The sequence below is a fragment of the Rhinolophus sinicus genome, linkage group LG13, assembly GCF_036562045.2.
Source record: "Rhinolophus sinicus isolate RSC01 linkage group LG13, ASM3656204v1, whole genome shotgun sequence".
NCBI lineage: Eukaryota > Metazoa > Chordata > Mammalia > Chiroptera > Rhinolophidae > Rhinolophus > Rhinolophus sinicus.
In genome coordinates, this window is record NC_133762.1 from 15,703,517 (window position 1) to 15,730,095 (window position 26,579).

General features: G+C 53.3%; 2 protein-coding genes across 4 annotated transcripts; one reads left to right on the forward strand and one right to left on the reverse strand.

Moving 5' to 3' along the window:
* Window positions 1–157: 157 nt before the first annotated feature.
* On the reverse strand, window positions 158–11,711 carry CIB2 (calcium and integrin binding family member 2). Of its 2 annotated transcripts, none has more exons than XM_019751249.2 (6): window positions 11,556–11,711; window positions 8,788–8,822; window positions 4,897–5,008; window positions 3,588–3,735; window positions 1,166–1,361; window positions 158–764 (listed from the first exon to the last, which is right to left on the reverse strand). In XM_019751249.2, the coding sequence occupies exons 1-6, from the start codon at window positions 11,604–11,606 to the stop codon at window positions 743–745; spliced, it is 564 nt and encodes a 187-aa protein (XP_019606808.1). In that variant the 5' UTR covers window positions 11,607–11,711; the 3' UTR covers window positions 158–742. The 2 variants fall into 2 exon arrangements, with proteins under 2 accessions (XP_019606808.1, XP_074173559.1); XM_074317458.1 differs by lacking the exon at window positions 11,556–11,711 and adding an exon at window positions 9,745–9,828 and having other exon boundaries at window positions 607–764.
* A 2,251-nt stretch (window positions 11,712–13,962) lies between these two features.
* On the forward strand, window positions 13,963–26,331 carry IDH3A (isocitrate dehydrogenase (NAD(+)) 3 catalytic subunit alpha). 2 transcript variants are annotated; one of them, XM_019751203.2, is made up of 11 exons: window positions 13,963–14,133; window positions 16,518–16,580; window positions 18,455–18,538; window positions 20,038–20,152; window positions 21,079–21,266; window positions 21,548–21,681; window positions 22,287–22,389; window positions 22,482–22,546; window positions 23,447–23,531; window positions 23,948–24,100; window positions 24,924–26,331. In XM_019751203.2, exons 1-11 carry the CDS (start codon window positions 14,107–14,109, stop codon window positions 25,005–25,007), a joined length of 1,101 nt encoding a protein of 366 aa, XP_019606762.1. In that variant the 5' UTR covers window positions 13,963–14,106; the 3' UTR covers window positions 25,008–26,331. The 2 variants fall into 2 exon arrangements, with proteins under 2 accessions (XP_019606762.1, XP_074173555.1); XM_074317454.1 differs by having other exon boundaries at window positions 14,034–14,133; window positions 16,518–16,556.
* The last annotated feature ends 248 nt before the right edge of the window (window positions 26,332–26,579 follow it).

A 26,579-nucleotide genomic window follows, 5' to 3' on the forward strand; every position in this document is an offset into this window, starting at 1 on the left:
TTCGGGGCACAGATGTGTCTTCCTCCCAAAGGCACAAGCACTGAAATAAAAGTTAGTGCCTGAAGCTGGAGGGTGGTGCCTGACACAGAGGTGAGCACCAAGGCCCAGGAGGAGAAGAACCGGGGAACGTGCGCGCCGCTGGCAGACACGGACAGTGTGGGGACCGGAAAGTGCTTTACTACCAGTTCACACATCAGTAGACAGCACACAGCAGGGAGGGTTCCACGTGGCTGGGGAGGGCAGACAGAGGGCTGGAGCCCTCAGACCCACTGTTCACACAGCTTCATGTTGGGGAGGGCGGGTGGGCGGGCTGTGCCCCAGCCGTGGGTTTGGAGAAAGATTGCACAGCTCCTTAAAATCTCATCCTCTTTTCCCCCCACTTTGCCTTGGCTGGCCAGGGTGTGTTTCCGGCACATGGACAAGTCAGTAACCCCCGCCCATTAGCTGTTCCTCCTTCCCCTCTCAGGGGGCCGCTCTAACGGGGACACGACTGGGTACAGGACAGAGGGAAGGCCATGGAGGGGCTGTGGGTCCCGGGGCCGGACCCCAGGGGGCCTGGGAAGGGCCTGCTCCTCACACCCCCCTTCCCTGGTTAAGGATTTTTTGCTGAAAGGGCCAAGGAAATGTTCGTGGGTGGACCCCAGAGGCCATAGCTCCTGTCCTGGGAGCTTGGAGGTCACTTGCATGTAGACAGCAGAGCCGGACGGTGGGTTTCCGGGCCCCTGCGACCTGGGCAGTGCCCTCAGATCCGGACATGGAAGGTGCTGGAAGAGAGAAAGGGGCTGGGTGGGTAAGGGCGCCTCCCCACCCAGCCCTGACACTCCCTTAGGGGGTGTGGGGGACCCAGTTAACGCCTAGGGAAGGACGGCTTGGAGGACCGGCCATGCACTGGGACGCATGCCAATGTCACCGAAAGCCCCAGGACTTGATGCTTCACCTGAGAGCTGGCCCTGCAGGGGACAGGGAACTTCCCAGTCACACACTGAGGGAGCTGGGCCTGGACGTGCCCTCCTTCCTGCCTCCGCGCCGCCAGGGGCTGCAGGCACCACTGCTGTCGTGAGCAGTGACAGGGCCTCGCCCCACCCCCGGGTCCCAGGCGCCAGACCCTGGCTGTGCCCCACACTCCGCCTGTCCCCCCCACCCCCCCGCCAGCCCTGGGCGGCACCTGAGGAAGTCGGGGGCCTTGGCAATCATGTCCTCGAAGTCGGAGAAGCCCAGCTTGCCGTCGCCGTCCAGGTCGGCCTCCTCGATGACCTTGTTGCACACGTACACCACCTCCTCCTCCTCCAGCTCCGACTTGGTGAGCTTGGCCAGCGTCATCTCCAGGTCCTCCTTGCAGATGAAGTTGTCAGTGTTGAAATCTGCGGGGTGAGCGCGGGGGCAGGGCACTCAGACCCAGCCAGGGCCTGGCTGCGTCACCTCCTCTGAGTGCTCACGCCGTGCACGTCCTCACACTCTCTGGGGACATGGGACCCTTGCGCCCAGCTGGCAGGGACCCAGAGGGCTCACCCACTGGGCACCTGTACACAGCACATTCAACAGTCACAGCCCACGAACCCCACGATGACTGCGACACTTCAAATGTCCAAATCTGAGGTCTCCTGGGGACGTGGGGCCTCACCCTGCAGTGACCCTGAGGCCCGTGTAGACCTAAGGGAACCCAGGCCCGAGAGGCCGAGTGACTGAATCAAGGTCAGAGGCCTCCATGTGACATGAGGCCACGTTTTCTCCAGTGCACCCTGCCTCTGGCCCCAGCCAACCTGCGGGTCAGGAGATGCAGAGGCCGCTCAGGGGAGGGCCTGCCCGTGGCTGGGCTCTGTGCACACGGGGCAGGGATGTGACTTGACTACTTGGCAGAGGCACTGCTCTGCCCCACAGCACAGGCTTGCCCGTCACCTGCCATCCTTCCTGACCTTTTCACCCCGACGACCAGACGTCCGCACAGGAGGCCCTTCTCACATATCTGCCCAGCCAACGCCCCATCATCCCTCAAGTTTGGCTCAAACATCACCTACTGGTGGGGTGCTTCCTAGACATAAGGAGTCCCCACCACTGAGCTCCCTACCCACCGGTCAAACCCTGGCATGACGGTAGTGACAAAGGGCTTAACTGCTAAGGTCAGTACTGCAGGCTCCGGCCCATTTACTTTCCAAACCAAGCCTACTCTGCAGTTACAACCAGAATCCCCCTGCTCCACAGATGAAGAAACAGCGGCTCAGAAAGCACAAGTGACCTGCCTGAGGTCACATCCCTGTCTGTGTTGGGTCCCAAAGCCGAGCTCCCGACAGGTACCCTGCCACGTGCACACTGGCCTGTGGACACCCCAGGGGCAGCACGAAGTGGGCACCGATATGCTCTCAGGAGGGGTTTGCTGGCTGACAAGCTGGCTGGACTCCTGCAGGGTGGGTGACGTAGGGATTCCTGTGCCCCTTTTATATGAGGGATCCAGGGAGGGTGATCCCTGCTGGAGGTCAGACCCGTCTCCCCAGACCCCCAGCTGCCTCTCCCCACTCCACCCCCAGACGGGCGAGCAAGGGCGCCTCAGTCCTCCCAGCCCGTGTCCCCATGCCACGCTCTGCCTGCCCCCTCTCTGCAGACAACAGCCCTGCCCAGCAGCAGCAAGGCCACAGGGTCCAGGACGAGAGGGGTGATGGGTGGAGCTCGAGGAGCTTTCCATGAAGCAGCGCGCATGGCGTGTGGTGGGTGGATACACAGGGTCTGTGCTTCCTATGTGCAAACACGAGTGGGTGCAGGATGCACATAGTCCTCTGAAACGCATGTGACAACTGCGACACGAACAACAGCCCGAGAGGCCCTGGTGCCTGGTGGGGACAGGAGGTGTGTCCGTGGCCCCTCTGGTCCACCATGAGTCCCATCCCTCCCTGGGCCTCGAGTCCCACCACTCCCTGGGCCTCGGTGTCCCTGTCTGAGGACTGCCCAGGATGGGACACCAGTCGTGTGAAGTCTCTCATCACTGCAGGACCAGGGCTTCGCGGTGCCCAGCGCCCCCTGGTGGCCGGGCTGGGGAGAAGTGAGGGGCCTGTACTCGAGCAGCGTGGGGTCCTATGGGAGCCTCACTACCTGGTCAGGCCTCAGCCCAGCTCCTCCAGTTCACACGTCAGGGTGCTGTGGGACCATCTAGAACCCAGAGCTGCCCTGCCCCATCTGAAGCCCTGCAGGGGCTCCCATGCCCTGGGCAGCAGGTCCAAACGCCTCAGTTGGCTCCCAGCAGCTCGGCCCCCGTGACCTTCCCGCCCCTCGTCCCACCTCCTCGTCAGCATGTTCTGCTTCCTGAGCCCTCACAGGCTGCTCCCTCTGCCTGGTGCCCGCCCACCTCTCCTGTACCCCAGGCCCCATGGAAATGTCACTGCACGGGAACTCTCCTCGCCCCTCGGTGGGGCCGGTGCCTCCTCTGTTCTCAAGACCCCACGATGCCTCTCGTGCCCTGTCACCACCAGCCACCACACTGGACAGGCTCTCTGCTATGTGTCCCTGGTGTTTCCAACGTCCTCCAGGGCAGGCACTGGCAGGAACCGGATGGCCCGAGTGCCACCCCTGCAGTGTCACGGCCCCCCAGGCCCTGTTACCGTAGACCTTGAAGGCATAGTTGGCCTTGAGATCTCGGGGAGCTGACTCGCAGAGCACGGAGAACATGTCCACAAAGTCGTTAAAGGTCAGGTTCCCCTCACCGTCCTCGGAAAAAGACTCCACGATCCTCTCCTTGAAGGGATTCTCCTGCAGAGAGAACCACAGCGATCACCTGGGGGGCAGGGTAAGCAGACAGCCTCTGTGATCCTGGACAAGTGACTAAGGCCCCAGGGCCTCGGTTTCCCCATCTGTAGACTGGAAATAATCATCGCACCCACTTAACTGGAGTGTGAGCGGACTGAGTGCGTTACAGCAGGGAAGGTGTGCGAGGCGAGCGCGTGTAAGAGCTCAGCATTAGGCTGCATCACACTGTAACGGCCAGACGAGCACAGGCCAAGGTCCGCTCACGGGAAGATGACCTTGGTGAGCAGGAGTGAGAGGGGACAACAGCCCTCAGCCGGGTCAGGCCGGGACAGTGGGAGGCAGAAGTGGGCCCCAAAGGCCAGGACACCGGTCGGGACAAGCGGCGAGAAGCAGAGAGCGCACCAGCCCCAGGCCAGCGATCACCCAGCTCCTGAGAATTCTCCCGGAGCAGCCCAGAGGCCACCGACTCCCTCCTCTGACCCCAGGTCACTCAGGGCCATCTCCCCTGCTGTCCTCCAGCCCATTCTGGGCCCGAGCGCCCTGCACTGCAGTGACCCCAGGAGTGAGGTCAGAGCCGGGACACAGGCCCCAGGGGACGCCAGGTGGTGACCCAGGCCTGGCGAGGGCTGTTTGCAAACTCCCACAGCACTGCGGAGGCGGGCCCTGCATGCTTTCTCAGTGGCAGAGGGCTTTGCATGCATCGTGGCTGAGGAACTCATGAATGAAACCTTATGTCAAGTATCTACGTGGTCTGAGCAGCGGCATCACCCCCCGCCCCAGGGAGCTTGTTAGAAAAGCAGAGTCTTGGGCGCCCGGCCCTCCTGAGCCCGAGTCGCATTTTGATAAGACCCCCAGGTGATTGCTGTGCACACTGGTCGAGCAGTGACGGTGCAGGTGACCGTTCGCGAGAGGCCGCAGTCAGACCAGGCAGGGACAGAAAAGTGATCTGAAAAAGCAGACACGGGCTGCCAAGGACCAAAGACTGGCCGTGTAATGGAGGGCCGAGCGGTGGGAGCGGCCAGAGGCCTGAACACTGGCGGGAACACTGACGTGGCTCCCACGAGGAAACGGAGGCGCAGTGAGGTGCAGTGACCCCTCAGGGCCATGCAGCCTTCAAGGCTGGAGCCTCTGCGGGCCTGACCCACCCACCTGCCTCTCACCTACCCGGAGCTCCGGCATCTGGATGATGAGGCTCATGGGCACGTGGACGATGGGGCTCTTCCTGTAGTCCATGGGGACGAGGTTGGGGGCCAGCTCGTAGAACCGTGCGTGGAGCCTGCGGGAAGCAGAGGGAAAGCACTGCAGGGACCATCGCAACCCCGGCCCCAGCGGCCGGCACCGCCCTGCCTGCCCCTGGCTGCCCGCCCTGGCCAGGAGCCGAGTGAGGGGCGCTGGGTGCTGGCAGGGCCGAGGAGGTTACTTCTAGGTCGGAAAGCCAACTTCTGCCCTGGGACACAGATCTGTGCTGACTCTATGACTAAAGGGACACTTGGATTTTTTGTTTTTCCAACTCGAGGAGAATTTGGAAAGCTGAACCACTGCTGAAGAAATTCCTAAAATCGTCCAACTGTATCCCTGTGGCCTCTTCCCCCACCAAAGGGCGCTTGAAAATCTGTGACTATAAATCATATCAATAGGCCAATAAACCTTTTCCGGTCATCGTGTTAGCTGCACTTATGACTAGCTGGCTATATGGACACAGAAGACATGTGAAAAGTGTACAACAAGTATGCACCACACATTCACCACGATGGGCCCTGGGAGGCAGCGTGGACAGGGGTCAGGAGAAGCTGACGCCACTTACTACTTGACCTACTTCCTTACTGTTCGAATTCTTAGAGCATTCATTAACAAAAATAAAGTATCACTTTTGTCAATAAAAAGACAAACGCCTTAGTAAAACAGAAACAAGAGGATATTCTTTACCTCCAACATCACACTTAAATGCTAAAGTACTAGAGACCTTCCCATAAAAGCGAGACGCCTGCTAGTACCATCATTATATAACATTTCACCCAGGAGGGAAAGTCAACGTAACTAGTCAGGAAAATAAAAGGGTGTGTTTGAATATTGGAAAGGAGGAGGCAAACTATTATTTGCTGGAAAACCGAAAACAGTCAGTTCTAAAAGTATTTGAACGAGAAAGGGCTCAGTGGCTCTTCTACACAATAGTTTTTGTACATGTCAGCATTAGCTTATTAAAAAATATAACATTAAAAAAGAGATCTAGTTCACGATACAAAAAACAAACAAAAAAAAGAACAACCCAAAAAAACCCCAAACAACTAAATATAAAATAGGTAAGAAATGTGCACATAGAAAACCAGGAAACTGTGACGAAGGGTAGAAAGTATTCAGGGAGTTAGATGACAATATTCCTGATAAGAAAGGACGAATGCTGTGATGATAATGATACTCTCTTCATTTTTTTTGTAAAATGAATAAAACCCTAATTGAAATCTGCCAAAGATTTATTGGAGAACTTGCCAACCTGACTCAAACGTTTGTTTGGAAGAATAAATGCAGGGGCGTGAGGGGAGAAACCCTGAAAAAGCATCTGGGGAAACAAATAGAGTTTCAGCCGATAAAAAGGGAAACCATATGGAGCAGACGTTGGCATAGACCAGGAAGAACCCCAACATGAGCGAGAATCAGCCCACGACCACCAGCACCTAAGTGAACGCGGTGCGATGGACTCTTCTGGAAGCCGCAGACTGGTCAGTCCGTTCTCATGCATGCCTCCCTTTCATGTAAAAATACTTAAAATTATAACTTAACATGCAGTCGCCAACACTTAAATGAAAAGATTTTAAAAGGCTGGGTGTAAGCTGGTTCGACACCACTAGAGGGCGATTTAGCAATAAAAATCAAAAGCCTTAAAAAAAGTCTATACGTTAGATCCAGAAGTCTCTGTTAGAAATTTATTGCAAGAGATAATCCCATAGGTGGGGGTCGTATGTCATGAGGTCACAAGGATATTCACCACTGTGGTAATATTATGGTGGACTGTAGAAAACCGAAATGTCCAACTAAATGAGTTAGGGAGGTGGTGAAATCCTTTTCTTATCTATTTTTACAGTTTGCCTAAGGAAAAGAAATTTTAAGGAAATTAAAAAACAACATGATCCAAATTTTTTTTTACAAATATACACAACAGAAAAATAGTGGCACCATCTATATATCAAAAGGTTATTAGTCATCATTTACGGGGAGGGGAGGATTAGAGGTGATTTTTTGTCCTCTCTTGATTGGCTTTATTTTCTAATTTTTTTTACAGTCATCATGTATCACATGTGGAATAAAAAAATTAAGAGTGAAACAGCTACAAAGTTTTTAAAAGGTTGAGAAGATAAGAGACAATAAAGAGACTGCTTCCTGCTGTGGGAAGGGACATTTACTGAGGAGCACAACCTAAGGTGGGGCGGGGGGCAAGAGGAGTCGGGCGCTGAGCTCTTACCCATAGGAAGGGAGTGGGGGGGCTGCCCACTCAGGGTCAGCGTGGGGTGGAAATGCTGTGCCCCGGGGAGCAATTGGATCCACCTCGGGGGAGGGCAGGGGGCAGAGGGGACATCCCCGCTTATCTGTGACTGACTCGGTTTCACTGAGCTGGCCCCCAAGCTGCAAAGGAGCTACTGCTCATCTTTCCTCCTCACCAGGCTGCTGGTGCTCAGGGAGCAGCGCACCCAGAAAGCCATCTAGTGGGGCAGCAGTATGAGAGGCCCTTGGGAGCAGGGCCCTGTGTCTGAGGCCCGTTTATCCCCCCACACCCTGGCGCTGTGGCCTCTCAGGGACGCTGACGGGGGACCACCGTGCCCACCCTCGTCACAGAAGCTCGGGCTCATTCAGGGCGAGGTTCAGACCCTGCCCAGGGCCACAGAGCTGGGAAGTAGGGGCAGAGCCCAGGTCTGCTGACACCGAAGCCTGGGCCTTTGTCCCCCACCGTGCCCCTCCAGTGGTGGAACTGGGGTGCCCCTGCCCACCCAGGGGACAGGGAAGAATAGCAGCCTGGGCAGAGAGGAAAGGCCGAGAGACACCGCCGGTCCAAGCAGCGGCCAGCACAGCCCTCGCGAGGAGCTGTATCAGGCTGTGTCCCCGCCGCCGGGGACCTCCAGGGAAAGTGCTGCTGAGACCTAGTGGCTTTTAGTGCCACCTGATAGCCAGGCAGGGGGCCAGGCTCCTGGGCATGAGTCCTGCTCAACATCTGCTCCAGGGGCTCTGAGGCTGTCATCCCCTGGCATCTCATCGCTCCTGTCTGGGCCACCCCACACTCCCAAAGAAAGGGGTCGTCCTGGGAAGGGAAGAGACGCCTGTTGGACAGCTCAGAGCAGCAGGGGCACTGCAGCCATGCCCCTGTCTTCTGGACCTCCCAGAAGTGGGAAGACATCAGAGCTGGGGCCAGAGGGCCCTTAGGGACCCCTGGTCTGACTGACAGGGACCCTGGTTGACCGACAGGGACCCCTGGTGTAACTGACAGGGACCCCTAGTCTGACTAATAGGGACTCCTGGTCTGAGCGACAGGGACCCCTGGTGTAACCAACAGGGACCCCTGGTGTAACCAACAGGGAACCCTAGTCTGACCCACAGGGACCCCGGTATAACTGACAGGGACCCCTGGTCTGACCAACAGGGACCCCTAGTCTGACCCATAGGGACCCCTGGTATAACCGACAGGGACCCCTGGTGTGACTGACAGGGACCCCTGGTGTGACAGGCCCCAGCATACAGGGAATCAGCAAGGGGCCTTGAGGAGTGGGAGGCCAGGTCTTCAGTCCTGGGCTGTGTGACAGTGGCCCAATTGCTAAGTCCCATCTGTAGAGTGGGGATAAAACCGGCTTCTCCATTACAAGGTGACAGCGAGAAGCAAATGAGAATGTGCCTGAGACCGCCCACCACAGAGCCGGAGCCCGGTCAGCAGAAGCGCAGTGCCCGGCAGACGCTGGGGTCTGGGAGGGGCACTGACTTCACATGCTCCTGTACTTGGCTCCTGCGCCAGCACAGCGGGGGGGCCCCACCCCGCCCCATCCCAGCTGCCAGGGGTGAAGAAGCCACACTTACTTGAGGATGTCTTTCTTATTGAAGAACGAGCAGTCCTGTAGAGAAAACACATGCAGTGGGTTGTGTGGACCCCCATGCTCCTTCCTCAGCGCCGCACAGGGATGGCCCCGGGCAGTGCTGGGGGAAAGAGTCACTGCCACCCTCCCAGCCCAGCCCACAGGGGACAGCAGTCCGTGGGGCCAGAAACCACCTCCTGAAGCCCTGGGCCTGACCCAGGGGACCGAGTGCAGGTGTGGGAGCTGTGGGGCACCTGGGGAAGCAATGAGCGGGCAGAGGTGGGGGCTAGTGGGGTACCGTGTGCAACCCCAGGGCAGTGGCTGGGGGGCAGCTGAGGATGAAGAGGGCCACTGTCACAGTGCAGCCCCTGAGAAGGGAGCCTTGTGGAGCTGGGCGGTGTGAGTGGCCGTGGGCAGCAGCCTTGTGCTCAGAAATGGAGAATTTTAGGCACACAGATGGGGGGAAGGGCGGCGTCTACCTGATGCCTGAAGCCACAGGAATTGATGAGGTCACACTGGGAAGGCAGTGGACAGGCTGAGGGGCGGAGGAAGGTGCCAGGCTGAGGGGGCACCTGGACGGGGGGAAGGGCACCAGCCCTTCGCAAAGCCATTCCGGTGCTTGCTGGGTGCAGCCCAAGCTGAGCCACAGCACTGTGCGCGATGGCCACAGGCCTGGAGGGGGGCGGGGGAAGGCTCTGAACCCCGTTTTGTTTCATCCTCTCACTAGCCTATGGGGGCAGGCAGCGTCTGCCCAGTTTACAGATGGGAAAGCTGAGGTTCAGCAAACTGCAACTCTTTGTCCATGGAAAAAGTCGTGTGACAACGGTGATGCATACTGTGTCTCTCGAAAAAAAGAGAAAGGAAGGAGGGGAGGAGAGAAGGGGGAGGAAGGAAAGAGTGGAGTGAGAAAACTAAGGGACTGTGGCCTAAGGTGGGGCAGGCGACAACGAAGCAGTCAGACCTTCAGTTGGCAGGAGCCTGACATCTGCCTGGGCCCTGGCTGTGGCGATAGAAGAAGGGACCTCCAGGGGACGCTGAGTTACAGGACTTGCCCTCCACTGAACACGTGGCTGTGGGACAGCAGAGTTGGAGCAGCTGGAGGCGCAGGCCTGGGGTCTGGGGAAGGCAGCAGGAATGTTTTGGCGTTTCAGGGCTGTGGGGCATGGATCCGGAAGGCAGAGAAGGGGTCTGGGAGGAAACCGAACCTTCAGGATCATGGGCACCTGAGGATGGGGAGGAGGACAGGAGACCCTGCAGGTGGGGGAGGGAGGAGTCACCCACAGCTGGCCCGGCTGGCCTGAGGCTGGCTGGAGAGTCAGAGGGAGGGAGGTGAGGCTCTCAGGTTTCACAGCTCTCATTTCTCCCACCCACCGGGCTGCGCTGTGCTGGCGGGTCCTTCCAGGCTCTGGCCAAGGATTAGAACCCAACGCTGGGACTGGCTCCAGAGGGTAACCTGACGCCAGGCTGCTCTGAGTGGGGACCCAGGCTCCCTGCCCCCACGGGCTACTCTTCACTTCTCAGCAGGTCTACCTGCTCAGCTGCACGCACCTTGGAGCCTTTCCCACACTGTGCCCCCCACCTAGACCGCCTCTTGCCGGCCCTGCTGGGCCTACTCCAGAGCTGCGTTATTTGTGAAACTTGCAGTCAAAGCAAAAGCTCCCTCCCGTCCGGCTCTCCCACTGCCATGAGTGCCCTCCCCTAGCACACACCTCACTGCCTGCCTCTCAGGAAGCCATACTGGAGGCAAGGAGCACAGCTGGGACCCCCTGTCCCCCAGGATTCGAGATTCATATTCCTCTGTGGGCCCCAACTAGCATCTCGGCCTTTGTTTACCCTTCTGTAAACTGGGGCCAACAGTCGGCCTCCCTGTGAGTATCAGGGCAAAGTCCAGCACCTGGTCCACCCCAGGCGCCCCACGAATGTGGTCCCATTCCTTCTCAGGGCCTCAAGTGCAGCTGAGAAATCTGTGTTGACAACCAGGCTTCCAGGAGGAGAAGGGGCCACGTCAGAGGCCCCCCACTTCAAGCCCGACACCAAAATAAACATTCACGTGGCTTCCAAGCCCCGGCTGCTGTCATCTCTCCCACCACACTCTCCACAAGGCGACAACACGGTCTGGCCCTCTGCCTGAGGGAGGTGGGCAGGGAGCACCCCAGGGGGGCCTTGAAGGAGAGAGCGTCTGGAGCGGGTGGGGAGGGAGGAGGGAGCCGCAGACAGCTGAGCGGTGGCTGCAGCCCCGGGCAGGCTGGCCAGGCTGGGCAAGTCGGGGGCTGGGCTCAGGTGCCACCACAGGGAGGTCGCACAGGGCGGCAGGGCACTGGGTCTCCTATCTGGGCAGCTCCCTGGCTCCTGAGGCAGGGGACCTCCAGGGGTCCAAGGGGTGGCTGCTGGGGACATGAGGGAGCTTGGAGAGGTGACCATGGAACACGCGCTTGGCTGGCCTCCTTGCCCCAATGATTCCCATGCTGGCGCCACAGCGAGAGCCCCCCACGGACAAACGACATCACCCCCAACTTAAAACCGCATTTGGAGGATGACGGACCTCAACCCCAAGCGAGGTAGGACCCCAGCTGGGTCCTGCCTCACAGAGGTTCGCTCTCCTGGGCCGCTTCCCGGGACGAGGGGGTCCCGCCTGCAGCCCACGTGAAGGCTCTGAGGAGCTGCGGCCCAAGGTCAAGCTTGGAGTGAGGGCAGAGGCCGGGTGTGACTCGGGGAACCGGCTTTTGGGGGCCTGGCAGCGGCGGGAAGACGAGCGGAGGGGCGCGGGCTCACCTGGTAGTTGTCCAGCTGCTCCTCAGTGAAGATGGTCTGCTTGTTCCCCATGGTGCGCGCAAGCCGGGCGCCGCCTCCCACTCACGGCCGCTCAGCCCCACGCGCATCCCGCCGCGCAGCCCACGGGAGGGGCGTGGTCGGGGGCGGGGCCGGGCCCACGAGGCGGGACGGGGCCTGTGGGCGGGGCGCCAGGAGCGCGCCGGTCCCGGCTGAAGCGCGCCGTAGGGCCGCGAGGGGGCGCCCGGCCCCAGACAGCGGGCGCTGCTGTCAGGTCTCGTGCCCATGCGCGCGGTGTGGGCGGGGCGAGCCCGGCGCTTCTGGGCTGCGGGCGGCTGGCTGCGGCGCCTGTGCGCACATATTCGAGGGGTGTGGGGGCACAAGTGCAGGGACCTGGCGCCCTGGCCCTGGGGCGGGGGAGCCCTGCATTGCAGGTCGTTCTCCCACCCGTCCTTCGCGGAGAAGGAGGGGTCACTCCAGCCGACTCCTGAGACTCGTCCCGGGCCAGGCCTGGGCAGGGCACCTCAGGCCCCTGGGCCTCTTGGGGAGGAGGACAGGATTTGCTCGCCTATTTTTGAGTCCTTGGACACAGATGTGAGACTTGAGAGGATTTAAAGGGCTACTGTGTCCGGAGACCGCGACAAAGGCCAGGACATTTCTGGGGCTTTTAAGCAAATGTCATCGCTGTCAAGTGCCTTTCAGGGGTCCAGCACACGTGTTAGTTCTAACCCCAGCACAGCTGATTCCACAGGCATTACCTCCATCTGGCAGAGGAGGACGCTGAGGCGTCAGTGGTGCAGTGACTTGCCCCGGGGTCCACAGCGGGGAGCGGCAGAATCTGAGGGAGGCAGACGCTGGTCAGCAGCCCCTATTCCACGCGGCGCTTTGATGATAAGGCCAGGACTTTATGCTTAAAACAGGTGGTCACCCCGAGTTTCTGAGTTAGTAGGTCTGGGGTGGCCAAGAACGCGGGCATCCACAAGTTCCCAGGTGGAGTTGGGACTCACTGAGAACCCTCAGTCTCAGGGGCCGCCTCGTCATCCTTCATTTGTATCGGATAAGAGGGATAGGGGCCTCAGCCTTGGAAAGAAGTCAGGATATGTGCCCAGAAATTCAGAGAATGTGGAATTTTCGGGCAGAGAGGCCTTTGTAAGACTCGCCCCATCTGCACTTCTCTTTTATATTAGAGTTGGGAAAACTGAAACTGCTCCAAACCGCACAATCACTTAGAAAAGTTCTTCCCATCTCAGATTTCACATGGTCACAAACAGGCCAGTACTCTGTGTTCAGACCTTCTGGCATCTTCTCTTACAGTTGCTAATCTCTGTTGACTTGCAGTCCAGCGGATCCAGGTAGCAGCACCAGGACCTCTACTGAGCACTGCGTTTTCCGCTCTGGGAGCCCCCCGCCCCTCCTCCTACAGAATGGAAGCAGCAACCTGACTAGAAAATTCCTGTAACACATCCTTTTTGATCGCTGTTGTCGGTGACCTGAATGAGGCCCTCTCTTGAACTATTACAACAATGCTGTGAGGAAGGTCAAGGGGTACAGTTCCCATGTTACAGATGAGAAACCCTGGGCTCAGAGAGGCAAAGTGATTTGCGCAGTGCCACCCAGCTAGGAAGTGGCAAAGCAAGTCTCAACGTCATTCTCTGATTCCAAAGCACATGCTTCTGAGGCTCCCAGCAGTTGGCCGTGGTCCCTGAGAAGGACTAAGTGTGTTTGACGTGAGGGTGAATGGAGGGAGAGGAAAGAATCATTGATTACCTGTCCTGTGCCCATTTACTGAGTAGGATGATTCCACGAACGCCCTTGAGTCTGTAGTTTCGTCTCATCATGCCCTTTCGCAGGTAAAGAAATAGTCTTAGAGAAGGTGACTTGCCAAGGTCACACAGCTGGTAATGCATGGATTTAAATCCGGGCCCTGTCTAGGGCATGTGGTTACTGCTTCTATAGGCATTGAGAATACAGCATCGCCCCGAAACAAAAATGCTGCTCTCCTGGAATTTACCCCTGGCGGAGAAGACAAATTGTAAATAAACAAGTGAAATAGACATGGGACGTCAGGTGTGGGATCAGCACTACAGAAAACAAAGCAGGGAAGGGGAGACAGGTAATAGTAGGGAGGAGGGGTGGCCATTTAGAATCTAGTGCACAAGAAAGGCTTTATTTACAGTCAGCCTTCTGGAAAACGAAAATCAAAACTGCAAGCAGACCGCTTCGCCCACTCCAGGGTGGCTGTAATAGAAAAGGCAGGAAACACGCGACCAGAACCTCGGAAGCGGGGAGCCACGCTCCCAGCTAAACGGTGACTCAACGAGCGCAGGAGCCGCAGGGGTCGGCCGGGAGCGCGGAGCCGAGCAGCTTCCGGGTCGGTCGCGGCTGCGTACGTCACGTGGAAACGCGCCGCGACTGGCCCGCGGAGGCGGTGCGCGTCCCAACGGCGCTGAGCCGCGCGGAGAATCCCCGGGGCGGGGCTTTGGAGGCGGGGCCCGGCGCGGGCTGCGCGGCTGCGCACTGAGGACGCGCTGTCGCCGCGGTGAGAGGAGACGCGATGGCAGGGCCCGCGTGGATGTCCAAGGTAAGCGCCCGGGGGCGGGCGGCGGCCGCGTGGGTCGGCGGGCCAGGTGGGGAGGCGGCTCCGTGGCCAGCGCGCGGGTGTGCGCACCCCGCACCCGGACGGCCGCGCCCGAAGGGGACGGCGTCAAGGTCGAGGAGGGGCGCGGCCCTGCTCCCGGTACTCCGGGCCGGAGCGCAGGCCCCGCGCTGAGCTGCCGGCCTGAGGCTGGGCCCGCTCCTTGCTGACGGCCGGGTCTCCCGCGGTCCGCTCGGCGGAGCCGGCTCACCTCGCGGGCCGCGGGTGCCGGGCAGGCGAGGTCCCGCGTGAGATCCCAGTCCGCTTCCTGCTAGGCCCCCCACCCCGGCTCTCCCCGGGCTGCTCCTGCGACCGTGTCCCCTTCGAAGGGCACGGACACCCTATTACCACCTGCACCCTCGGAGAGGGAGAGCAGTGGCGCCTCCTTTACCTTCTTGGTGAGAATCTACGATCTGGAGGGCTTCCGCCCCCACCACAGCTCAGGGCTAAGACCATCTCTGCGGCTCCTTGACTTCTCGGTGGCGCTCAAGACGCGCCTGAAGAGGTCATTCTCAAGGTCACGCAGGAAGTCGGTGTCAGACCCGACAAGGAACCCAGGCGTCTTGGGTGTTCCTAGTTCTTAGTTCCATTCTGCCTGCTCTGGGGCCAAGGTCACACTCCAGATTATAGGTACAGGGAAAAACAGGCTCTTGTGAGTCTCCTGGTGCTGGTAACGAGCAGCTCCCTAGAAATCTACCATAAGTAACGTCATTTTTTTCCTATAGAATTTTATACTTTGTCTTTTGTTTTGAGTTTAAAGTGAGGTCCACATGCACTGTTATTTAGTGAAAAAGCTCTGCACAGGAATGTAGGAGTCTTAGGTTGGAATCCCGGCAGTGCCACTGGTTGGCTATGTGATCCCGAGCAAATTGCTTTACATTTCTGAGCCTCAGTATGTCCATCTGTAACATACCCTTACTTCACAGAGTTGTTTAATGATTACATAAAATAATGTGAAAGCAGCTAGTACCTGCAGAAGGAACGTGCACCTGAAGCGTTCTTAGCTGTCAACATAGGAGGTGTGATCAGAAACTACGGGAATGCTGCTGTCACCTGCCGTCCAATGGAAAGGCAGGATCTTCGATATGGGAAGCGGCACCGCAAACCTTAGTAACAGTGTGACGAGTTTCAACTTGTTTGGTGCGGTCAGTCGGTCAGTCGGGTGTGAGCTACAGTTGAGAGAAGGAGTGTTTTAAAGTGGCCGTAAATCATCCTCCATCATGACAACGCTCCGTGCCACACATCGCTTCTGGTATAGGACAATTTCTGTCAAAACATTATGGTGTGTCCTCATCTACCTTGTTCACCATGCGATTTCTGGCTCTTGCTCAAAATCAGAATGACCATGAAAGGTAAACATTTTGCATCAATTCAGGGCATTGAGGCAGTCACGACAGCGCAACTAAAGACACTCGTGAAAGGAAGTGGCAAGAACGATGGGATGTGTTCAAAGCACGGGGGATTAATGGCAACGTGTTTTTTCTTTTAAACACTCACCGTAGTTTTTGATCAGACCTCGTGTTTGCTCGTATCTCACAGTCATGAAACAGACCGTGGTTCCTGGGCATCAGTGGGGTTTATTCAGTAACTGGGTTCTGCTTGTTACCTCTTCGGACCTGGATTTGTATGACAGTAACTGTTAGGTCACAGTTGCTTCTGAAGGTGAAGTTGCAACTTGTGTGTCACTGCCTAAACAGAAGTCATCCCTTAACCACTGAGCTTACGCATAACACCAGACTCACCTGTGGCAGGGACGGGCAGCCTTCGGAATGAGGGACGAAGGCAGCACAGTTGACAATCAGTGCGTTATCAGTGTGTTTTGCCTTTAGTGTCTATAAGGAAAAACCCATAGATGTTGAGATAGTGTTGGGTTGTGGAATCACAAGACCAGGTTCTCCTCTGACACGGATTCCCTGTGTGACCTTTGACATTCATGTGACTTCTGTGGTTCTGCTGGGCCAGTTTCTCCCTTTAGGGACTGGAGTAGAAGTTGCCTCAGGGGCAGATCCTCTGAGGAAAACCCAATGTGTGAGCTGAAAAATGTATAGTTTCAATCTACCTTCAACATCTTTTAACAAATTATTCATAAAATGGACTTTAAAAGCATATGGTACTTAAGTTCTCCAAACAAAGGTAAATGAATATTTAGGTTTTCAGATCTGAACTAGGTAGCCACATTGAGCTAATATATGAGAAAATATCCCTCGGAAGTTCCCAAATATCTCTGCAAACTTGCAGCATTAGCAGCCGTCAGCAGTGGCTTTGTTTCTGCCTCTCACCGCATGTGGTTTAATTCTGTTAATGACATTTCTTTGTTGATATTAATATAGGTCTCTCGGCTGCTGGGGGCATTCCACAACCCAAAACAGGTGACCAGAGGTTTTGCTGGTGGTGTGAGTATAATTATGTCTTTTATTTTCTCCTTTTAGAAGTTTCTCAAGAAAGATTTATTATCTAGCCCTTTATCTCCATTTTATTTAAAAGCAGGGAAAATTGGCCATATTTATACTGTAAAAATTATTGGCTAACATGCACAGATCCATTAGGTCACATTTAAAAGACTTATATTACAGCTGGCTATGTAAGCCTGTCACGTTAGTATCTTGAAGGAGACTTGTTAAAAATAGAAATTTCCCTTGAGCCTGTTATTTCCCAATCTCATTTTGGGAAGGCAGTGTTTTTCAAAAGTAGTACAACATGAGAAAAAATTGTTGAGAAGCTTCAAAGCCTGCTTTGCATTTTTATTTTGCGAGCTTCCCTAAACACAGTAGCGTGACTGCCACATCTTTAGAACATTCTAACACTGGGTCAGTGACTTCCTATCTGTTTCTATTTTACCCCTTGTTATAGAATCTGATAGGATTTCACTATTCCTGGACTCCCACATCACATCTTATTCCAGGAGGGATCTGCAAGGCCATACTGCATCTTCCCCCATTTACTGTCTATACTGTGGAATAAAGAAGATTTTTCTGGTGGCCTGATGATATTTGTCATGACATGTTGGGAGAACAGGAAGCAGCAGCCAGGAGGTCCTGGACGCAGCAGAGCCCATGAGCAATGCAAAGATACAGAATGCGGTTCCTCTCCAAGCCCAAGAACAGTGAACCGAGCGTTTCAAACATGTTCCGAAAGCTAATGATATGACCATTACGCTCTATTATTTAATTTTTACGCTATCCATTAAAAACAAGTATTAGCCTGGTGGGAAGGGTGTTATATTTGAAAAATAGAAGAGAAACTAATGTTTACAAAGATTTCTTCAGCTGTACAGAAACATTCAGAAACAATTAGTCCATCTGCTCAGGGAGTATCACTGGAAGGCAACAGACCTGGGAAACTTGACTCTGGGATTTAAAGAGTAGCTCAGGCAGCTGCAAATGAGTAAGGCCAGGGACCACTGTCCAGGTGGAGAAGTCTCCAAATAAGGATGTGTGGTTTCCAACTGGAGGGAGAGGGTCTAAATATTATCTTAGGTCATTTAAAACCTCTCATTTCCCTTTACACATTTTTATATCTGTGTTTGAAACGCCTGGCTTCATTTTGCTTGAAGCCTTTGAAATAAATCATTGATGCTACATTATAAATACAGTATGACTCAGATTCTGCATGTATGAGCACATGTGCTGTTCTTATTGGTTCCATGTAAACTTTACTGAGCTCATTTTAATGACATTGGCCATTAAGGAGCCAGTTTCATAGAGGAACTCAGAAAAATGGAGACCCTCTCTTGATGTGAAGTCTCGTCTTCTCTGAGTGCCAAAGCAGACCTCAGTGGTATTCTGGGAGTGTGTCGGAAAGCGTTCTGTGAGACTGAACAAGCTGCGTGAGAAACTAGACTTTCCAGGACTCCAGTGGCGAGGAAAGCACTTGCCTCCATGAGAAGCCGTCTAAATTTTAGAGAGAATGATTGTTGAAATTTTTTGCTCTCTTTGGTTTTACGCACTTGAATTAATGAGTCCCTTTGTAGCTGGTGTGAAAAGTAGTATCAATGGGGAAGTCTACTTAGTAGTTTATATTTTTACCTAAAGAACATCACTGGAGTTCTTTTTACTACCTCTGAACTCGGGTAAAGAGTAGACTTGTGGAGTCTTGAGTTTTACCTCCACTTGGACGAACCCTTGGGAGGTAAGTCTGTTTTCTTAACGGCATTTGGGTCTTCTTGACACCTCCTCTCCCCCATAAGCTGGATTTCCTTGTCAATGACATTCTGTTTTAGACCTTCAAAAGTCAATTCTTACTGTCTTCTTTGATTTCTTATATTCAGGTTCAGACAGTAACTTTAATTCCTGGAGATGGTATTGGCCCAGAAATTTCAGCTGCAGTTATGAAGATTTTTGATGCTGCTAAAGTAAGTGGGCTTAAAAAACATACCCTTAATAAGAACGTGTAGAAAAGTTCCCTTACCAGTTGGAGTCTGTGACTTTTAGGATGAATTGTCCCCGTTTGTATGAAGCTGGTAAGGTCTGCTGTTAGTCTTCACGATTCTGCACCGGGGTGTTGGCTGCTGTCACCTGGGAGGTTCCAGCCACCACATGGCACCGGCTCTGGCGAGTGAGCAGAGCAGTGCCACAGTGTTTGAGGGGCTCTGCACCCTGCCTGGGTTCAAGGTCTCCCAGCCCTGCCAAGTCACTGTCTGCCTCTTTCTGCCTCCCTGCCAAACAGGAGAATGCAACTGGTATTTCAAAACACTACATAGGAGGTTTTGAAAGATTTTTTTAAAAATTTCTGATGTGGTATCATCAAGTGTAAGGTTTTATTACTCTTACAGCCCAGTCTTCAATGCAGGTAGAGATCTTATAATCCTTTTGTTTTGGGCATTTAGGAAATTTGGATTTTGTTTGATATGATGATTTATTATTACTATTTATAGCTGTTAGGTGACATAATGTGTAAGATTAAATTAGTGTTTGTCATGATACCAACAGCTATAAATCAAGGAAAGCAACTTATTGAAACGACACGTACGTTGTTTTTCCTATATGAGTTCCTTGTTAAAACTCCTGCAGAGGAAATGATGCTTCTACACTAGCACATTCTCCCAGTGGACTGAAATATGGTCGCTCACTGAGTGGTAAGCGGTGGACAGGGACCACGTCTTCCTCTGTCATTCCTAGTGCACGCTGTGTGCTGGCTGCCAGATGTGTGTGTACACGTTGCAGGGTGTATGTGGAAAGACAGGATGACACTGGCTTATACCTTAAAACTGTTCCCTTCATAATTCACACACTGTACAGTTCACCCATGTAGAGTGTATAGTTCAATTCAGTGGTTTTTCATACATTCAGAGCTGTGCAGCCATCGCCACAATCTAATTTTAGAACACTTTCATCACCCAGAAAGAAACCCCACACTTGTTAGCAAGCACTACCCATCCCCCCTACATACCGCTCACCCTGTCCCTCCCATCACCAGCCCCTGGCAACCACTAACCTGCTTTCTGTCTCCATAGATTTGCCTATTCTGGACATTTCATATGAATAGAATCTTAGAATCTATGGTCTTTCATGACTGGCTTCTTTCACTTAGCATAAGGTTTTCAAGTTCATCCACATATCACTTCTGTGAACCATTTCTCCCCTTCTGATAATATTCTAATTATAGCCATGTTGAGTTGTGCAAACAAGAAGTGGACAGGTGGCAGCTAGGAGTATGACTGGATGGGAAACTGTGGAGGGTCCTTCTGGGCATATAGAGAACAACATCTCTTGCTACATGTTAGGAACCTTCTGGAGCTTTATTATGTGTCTTCACCAGTCGCATCCAGAGGTGAAGAAGTTTCTTTGTAATTGTGGTATGAATGCCAGTCTGTTCGGCCTTTCCAGTGCCCTGTGCTGTGCTCTGCTACAGGTGCCCGTCCAGTGGGAGGAGCGGAATGTCACTGCCATTCAAGGACCGGGAGGAAAGTGGATGATCCCTCCAGAAGCCAAAGAGTCCATGGATAAGAACAAGATGGGCCTGAAAGGTAGCCCTGCAGTGGGTGTGATGTCATCGCCGATTTCTGCTGCCACTCTTACATTTTGGAACGTTCATGCATTTAAGCTAAATGAAGCCAGCCTTTTAGGAAGCAACTTACTCATAGTAAGATGCTTTGCTTTTTATTTGGGGACATATTTTTCCCCAGTAAAAACATTAAGTATTACTAGCCAATGTCAAATGACATTATACATTTATCTTCACCGACATTTATCTTTTGGATACCTTTTACATTTTATCTTAATTAATACAAGTCTAAGGACATGAGGTGACAGATTTGAATCCGGACAGATCAGGTTGGAATCTCATCTCTGCCACTTACTGGCTGGGAAGCCTCCACAGATGTCTTACTCTTGGTTTTGTTTGATTTTTCCGTTGCATTTAAATGGCTGATAGAGCTGGCGCCGCACAGGAGGGTGGTGAGGGTGAGATCGTGCCCGGCAGCTGGCAGGTGCTGGGCCTGTCAGCAGGTGCTCAGTGTGACTGAGGCATGCACTGGCGTCCCAGGAAGCTGCCACAAGGAGCTTTTCTTCCTCCATTTGATTCTGAGGTCGCGTGAAGAGAGGCAGACACATGTCACAGGGCAGCCTAAGCGGGTCAGTGGGCGACTTGGGAGTGGGTGCCTCAGGGTGACCAGCCACGACGGACTCATTCCCGACGAAGAGAACATCAGACTTAGAGACAGGGTACCCATGTGTCCTTCCAAACAACTCCTATTCTGTTGTGCAAGTGTCCCTGGTTCGTGAAGCGTCCGTTAGACGTGTCACACAGCTACTTCATGTCCAAAGAAAGGACCCTAAATACAACCCTGATGGAAAAGTGAAGAAAAAAGGAATCTCAAGTAAATGTTATGCACTTGTGTTTATAAAGGAGAAGGAAAGATCCTTGTCATCTGGGGATTCTTCTTTATTACAGGCCCTTTAAAGACCCCAATTGCAGCTGGCCACCCATCCATGAATTTATTGCTGCGTAAAACGTTTGACCTTTATGCAAATGTCCGACCATGTGTCTCAATCGAAGGCTATAAAACCCCTTACAACGACGTAAATATTGTCACCATTCGCGAGAACACTGAAGGGGAGTACAGTGGAATCGAGCATGTGGTATGTTTGTGGAGGCTCTTCTTATTCTTGGCTGGGTTGCTTCCCATGCACGTGGCAGTTGCTCAGATTCCCAGGGGCAGTTCACGCTGACGGCTGTGAGGTGGGGCATTTGTCTTGCTCCTGCGTCTGGCCACACGGGTGCCAGGAGGACCAGTGCATGGGGCCTGGGAACGTGCCCTGTTTGAATTTTGCATCCTGACTTCACGGATGGTCGTGGGCACCACATGACGCCACTGCAGATGTCCCGGGCCCTTCCCAGGAGCAGGACTTGTGTGTTGCAGATTGTGGACGGAGTCGTGCAGAGCATCAAGCTCATCACCGAGGAGGCGAGCAGGCGCATTGCGGAGTTCGCCTTTGAATACGCACGGAACAACCACCGGAGCAACGTCACTGCCGTGCACAAGGCAAACATCATGTGAGTCCCTGGGGCGCTGTCCACTCCAGCTCGCTCTCCGAACCCGGGGGTCTCGGTCAGGTGCTGCTGTCGTCACCTCCTGTGGGAGGCGCCTCATTGGGGGAGAGACGGGGGCCGATTTGGGGGGAATGAATCCAGATCCCGGAAGAAGCAGAGAAAGAAGCTGTGGACTCGGGCCCCGGGTGCTGAGGCCAGTAGGTTTCAGAAGGAGAGCAGTGGGCGTGGTTCCGCTGTGGCCACGTGCTCAGGGCCTATGGCAGCCCGTGCTGACAGAGTGACACCCGACGGAGCAGTGACACCTGTGTCCCAGGCGGCTTTAGTCCTCAGAGCCAGTCTGCAGGCCGTCTCTGATGTATAAAGAAACGGGTCCCTGACCTAAGGAGGGTGTTGAGTGTGGAAGGTAGTGAAGCTATGTATTAATAAATAATCGAGTAAGTTCGCCTTCTTAATGGAGCTGGATGACACTACTGGCTGGGAAACAAGTTGACTGTAACTGAAGTCAGACGTCTTGGCTTCCGGAACTTCAATTTCCTGAACTTCTCTGATTTGATGCTTTTCTTTCTACAAGTTTTTGCTTTCAACACTTTTTATTTGGTTAAATACAGGCGGATGTCCGATGGGCTTTTTCTGCAAAAATGCAGGGAAGTTGCAGAAAACTGTAAAGATATCAAATTCAATGAGATGTACCTTGATACAGTGTGTTTGAACGTAAGTACGTTTTCATACTGACCTGCCCGTCGAGCGCAGTGTGTCCGTGTGCTGTGTGCTCTGACTGCTAAACGCACCTGTGCTTCTCGTAGATGGTACAAGACCCGTCCCAGTTCGATGTCCTTGTTATGCCAAATTTGTATGGAGACATCCTGAGGTGAGTCGCGCTGTGCCCTTTTGGCCTACAGCTTATTTATAAACATCCGGAAGGAAACTGATTTAAAAATTGCAACCAAGTGTTAGAAATGATGGCATTTTCTGTGAGCTAGGCCTCGGGCCCTGAGGAGGCGGGCAGTGGGACCAGTGGGCACAGGCGGCGCGTCACTCGCTCCGCCACGTTCCGTCGGCTCGGGGCTGGTGCTCCCTGGTCGCTCATTGCTTCACATTTTTCAGGTGTGTTGTTGGTTGGGTGGATGATTGACTTCAATGTTTTATGCAGAGCTAGGTAGGTGGGTGGTCATTTTTACAGATTTTTTGTAACTTTTGACATAATTTCAGAACTTACAGAAAAGTTGCAAGAACAGTACAGAGAATTCCTGTGTATTCAGCACCCAAGTTACCCAAATGTTACCATTTTATCACTTTCACGGTATTACTCCCTCTCTCCTTCCCTCTCTCTCTCTCTCTCTCTCTCTCACACACACTGTTGGCCAAATGGTAATTTTCTGAGTCCATCATTTCCTTCTTACATTCATTACATTCATTAGTGGGTGTTCTACTGTAAGGATAAGCTTTTCCTTGTCTCGTGTGTATCTGTTTACTTATTTATCAATTAGGACTCAAGTTTTCTCTTTATTCAGTGATTACATCCAGCACTGTCGTTCATATTGATGCTTAGGTTGTCCCAAGTTGGCCAGGGATCGTCCCTTTGAGCTGTCACAGCCAGATGCTTTAGGCTCATCTTGTATCTTCCTAACCTCAGTCGCGGACTCAGCCCTTTCTCCAAGGAGCCCTGGCTCCTTTTAGTGGAAGATGGTATTGAAACACTGAAGTCTGGGTGCTGGGTGAGATGTTTTACTTTTCACACCAACACCCCTGACATGCTTTCTGCCCCCAGTGACCTGTGTGCAGGACTGATTGGAGGTCTCGGTGTGACACCCAGTGGGAACATTGGCGCCAATGGGGTTGCGATCTTCGAGTCGGTAAGGATTCCCGTCAGGATGACGTGGGAACCCAAGAGTGGTGATCTGCATAAATGTGCCTGACCTTTTGAGTTTCTCCAGTTGTTGAAAGGAAATGATGCCTTGGTTAGGTTTTTACGTGTTTGGTTTATTCATTCATTTCCTTGTTCACTTTGTATCCTTGTTACCTGTCCTTCCTCAGTTAAAATACTTGACCAAAGGTTGACAGGAAAAGAGGGTTAGTCCATAGTTTGCAGTTTTTAAAAATTACTTTGGCCCTTTGTTTCTCTGCGGCCTTATTTCTAGGCCCTTGTCTGAGGAGCTGGGCACGGCCGCTGTTCAGTAACCGTCCTGCCCTGTGAGGACAGGTAGTGAGGGCCCCTTCCGGGGGTGGCGCTGTGCTTGCCCTGCCCCTGACGGCTGCGCTTCCCGGGCAGGTTCACGGCACCGCCCCTGACATCGCGGGCAAAGACATGGCCAATCCCACAGCCCTGCTGCTCAGCGCCGTGATGATGCTGCGCCACATGGGGCTGCAGGCGCACGGCGCCAGGATCGAGGCCGCCTGCTTCGCCACCATCAAGGACGGGAAGGTACGCTCCCCTCGTCGCACGTGCTGTCTGAGGGCGCTGCCCGTGGGCTCCCACGTAAGCCCAGGACCGAGCATGGCCGCCAGGGCAGAGCAGCACCGAAGCCTCGGTGTACAGCGGGACCAGCAGGGCCGGGACTCAGCCAGTCCAGTGGAATCGTGTTATTTGTCATTTTGTGACTGGCTTATTTCACTGACCATAAGGTTTTCAAGGTTGGCTCCTTTTAAAAAAAATTATGTAATTTGAAATTTCTTCTTACAGCCCAAATATAAGAAATCCAGGCTTGTTTTTCAGGTCTGACAGTCATATTGAAGGGCATGTGATTTTGTTCGTTGTCACTGACACTATTTGTGACGCGACACCGTACAGCCCAGCAGGTGCCACGGTTACACAGTAGGACCTGCAGTTGTGGATGCGAGGGACCTGCAGACGCTGAGGCCTGTCTGGCAGTGAAGAGAGCACAGGCTGGCAGCAAACACGGGCTGCATGGGAGGCGTTCTTGCCTAAAGAGGAGTTTAAGAGTTGGTGATTTAAATATTACCGTAGTATGTTTCCCAGCCTCCAAAAACATACTGAAATGTGTCTTAAGGTTTTTCAATTTTAAAAATACCCCAAGGGATTTCTGAAACCTCATTTAGATTTGTTCTCATCAGATGTCCATAATGCGACATTTTCTCAGTGGACAGAGGGACTGTCCCAGTATTCCTGGGGTAGCACGTGGCTATGGGCACAGCCAGGTACCTTGCTCAGCTGGTATCTCACTGGGGCTTTAAACAGAAATATCCTTGCTGAATACACTTTCACTTTTGTTTTTTCCTTTTCTCAGAGCTTAACAAAAGACTTGGGAGGCAACGCAAAATGCTCAGACTTCACAGAAGAGATCTGTCGCCGAGTGAAAGATTTAGATTAGCGCTTCTGCAGATGGTACTTGATCAGTCACTCGTAACGGACGCCGCGTAAGCCTGTGTTAGGACACGTCCCGTTCTGTGTGCGCTTGGTTTCCTGTTTCCTCTTGTTAGATCCGGCTTTTCTTAACAAAATATGTGCAAACGATGCAGGTGACGTCCCTCGGCCTGCTTTAAAGGACTTTCCAAGTGCTTCTTTTATTTATTAAATGTCTATTTGGTATACATTTTTTTGTAAACTCTAAGCAGACTATCATTGCCATTATCAACCATTTTACACTTACGTTAAAACAGTTTTTCCTCAGCTGTAAATATGATACAGAATTAATATGAGAAAACATCTAACTTTTTAAAGAAAAAGTTTTCCTTGGTTTATGAAAAATATAATAGAAATAAAACAGAATATTGACATAATAGCACAAGATGACATTCTTATCAAATGAACGGGCACAAGAGACATTTCCTAGGAAAGTTCACATCAACAACAGTTAATATGGTGTACTTCTTAGTTATACGGAAAAATTGAGAGAGATTTGTCCATTATATGAATTACTGAGTATGAATAGACTTCAGATTGAAGAAATATAAGAGAGCTATAATTTTTGTTAATAAGACATAGGTAATATATTGGCTACAAAGACAAATGTATTGTTTGATTATTTTGTTACCTTGCGATTTCCTTTGCTTGGCGAGATCTTTTAACGAAGTGGAGGGTGGTACTTCCTTTTCATGGACACGTGAAGCATCATACGTGACAGCATTTGAGCCCCTGGACTGGCTGAGCCGTACGTGGGAGCTGACCACTCCTGCAGCACACCTGTTACACTCCAGCTGACATCGCTAAGAGGCCTGGCCACATGGCTCTTCATTGTAGGTTTCAGTGGTTGCCTCCTCCCACTGCCCTCAGCACCAGGGGTAGGAGACCAGGTTGCAAAGACCCAACAGACTCAGCACTGGGACTTGGGCTCAGCTTTAAACCTTCAGGCACTCCCCCCCTCGCCCGCCCCCCGCTCCTCCCTGGCCCCCAGCATGATTTCTTTGACGCCAAATCACTATTTTCATGAACAGTTATCCTTTGGCCACAAACCAAAGGCAACTCATGTCTTCCGTTGCCCCTTGTGTAACGTTGCAAACCTGTGGCTTTGCATAATGTACCCAGGTCACAGGGGGATTTCTTAACAACCAGTATCCCTGTCTGGGTGCTTTTTAAGGCTTGTAACCAAACTTACAATCTTACATGTATTTTACTCTGATTCAGCTGCCGCTTCTGTTTTACTGGATTATGCTAACTGCTCTTGGGTTTACACTAATAAAGAATTCCCAAACTGACGGAGATGTCTGCTTTGTCTACCTGTTTCCCGTTACATGCCTTGCGCTAAGGATAGCTGCTGCAGGTGTCAGAGCAGCTGGGTGGCCAGGTGGTGACACCTGCAGAGCTGACTGCTTTCGCTGGAACGCTGCACTTGACCCTCTGGCACCTCTGCTGATTCCAGGCGCCAGGGGTTACTCATGCCCACGCAGGCAGTACTGCGGGTTAAGTACCCACCACTCTGATGTCCCACCTGCTCAAGTGACAA

Coding starts and splice junctions, on each gene's coding strand:
- CIB2 (XM_019751249.2), bottom strand. CDS start 11,606: ATGGGGAACAAGCAGACCATCTTCACTGAGGAGCAGCTGGACAACTAC. Junction 5,009..8,787: donor AATAAGAAAGACATCCTCAA/GTAAGTGTGGCT, acceptor TGCTTCCCGCAG/GCTCCACGCACGGTTCTACG. Junction 765..1,165: donor AAGGCCCCCGACTTCCTCAG/GTGCCGCCCAGG, acceptor TCTCTCTTCCAG/CACCTTCCATGTCCGGATCT.
- IDH3A (XM_019751203.2), top strand. CDS start 14,107: ATGGCAGGGCCCGCGTGGATGTCCAAG. Junction 21,267..21,547: donor ACAGTGGAATCGAGCATGTG/GTATGTTTGTGG, acceptor TGTGTGTTGCAG/ATTGTGGACGGAGTCGTGCA. Junction 23,532..23,947: donor GGGTTGCGATCTTCGAGTCG/GTAAGGATTCCC, acceptor CTTCCCGGGCAG/GTTCACGGCACCGCCCCTGA.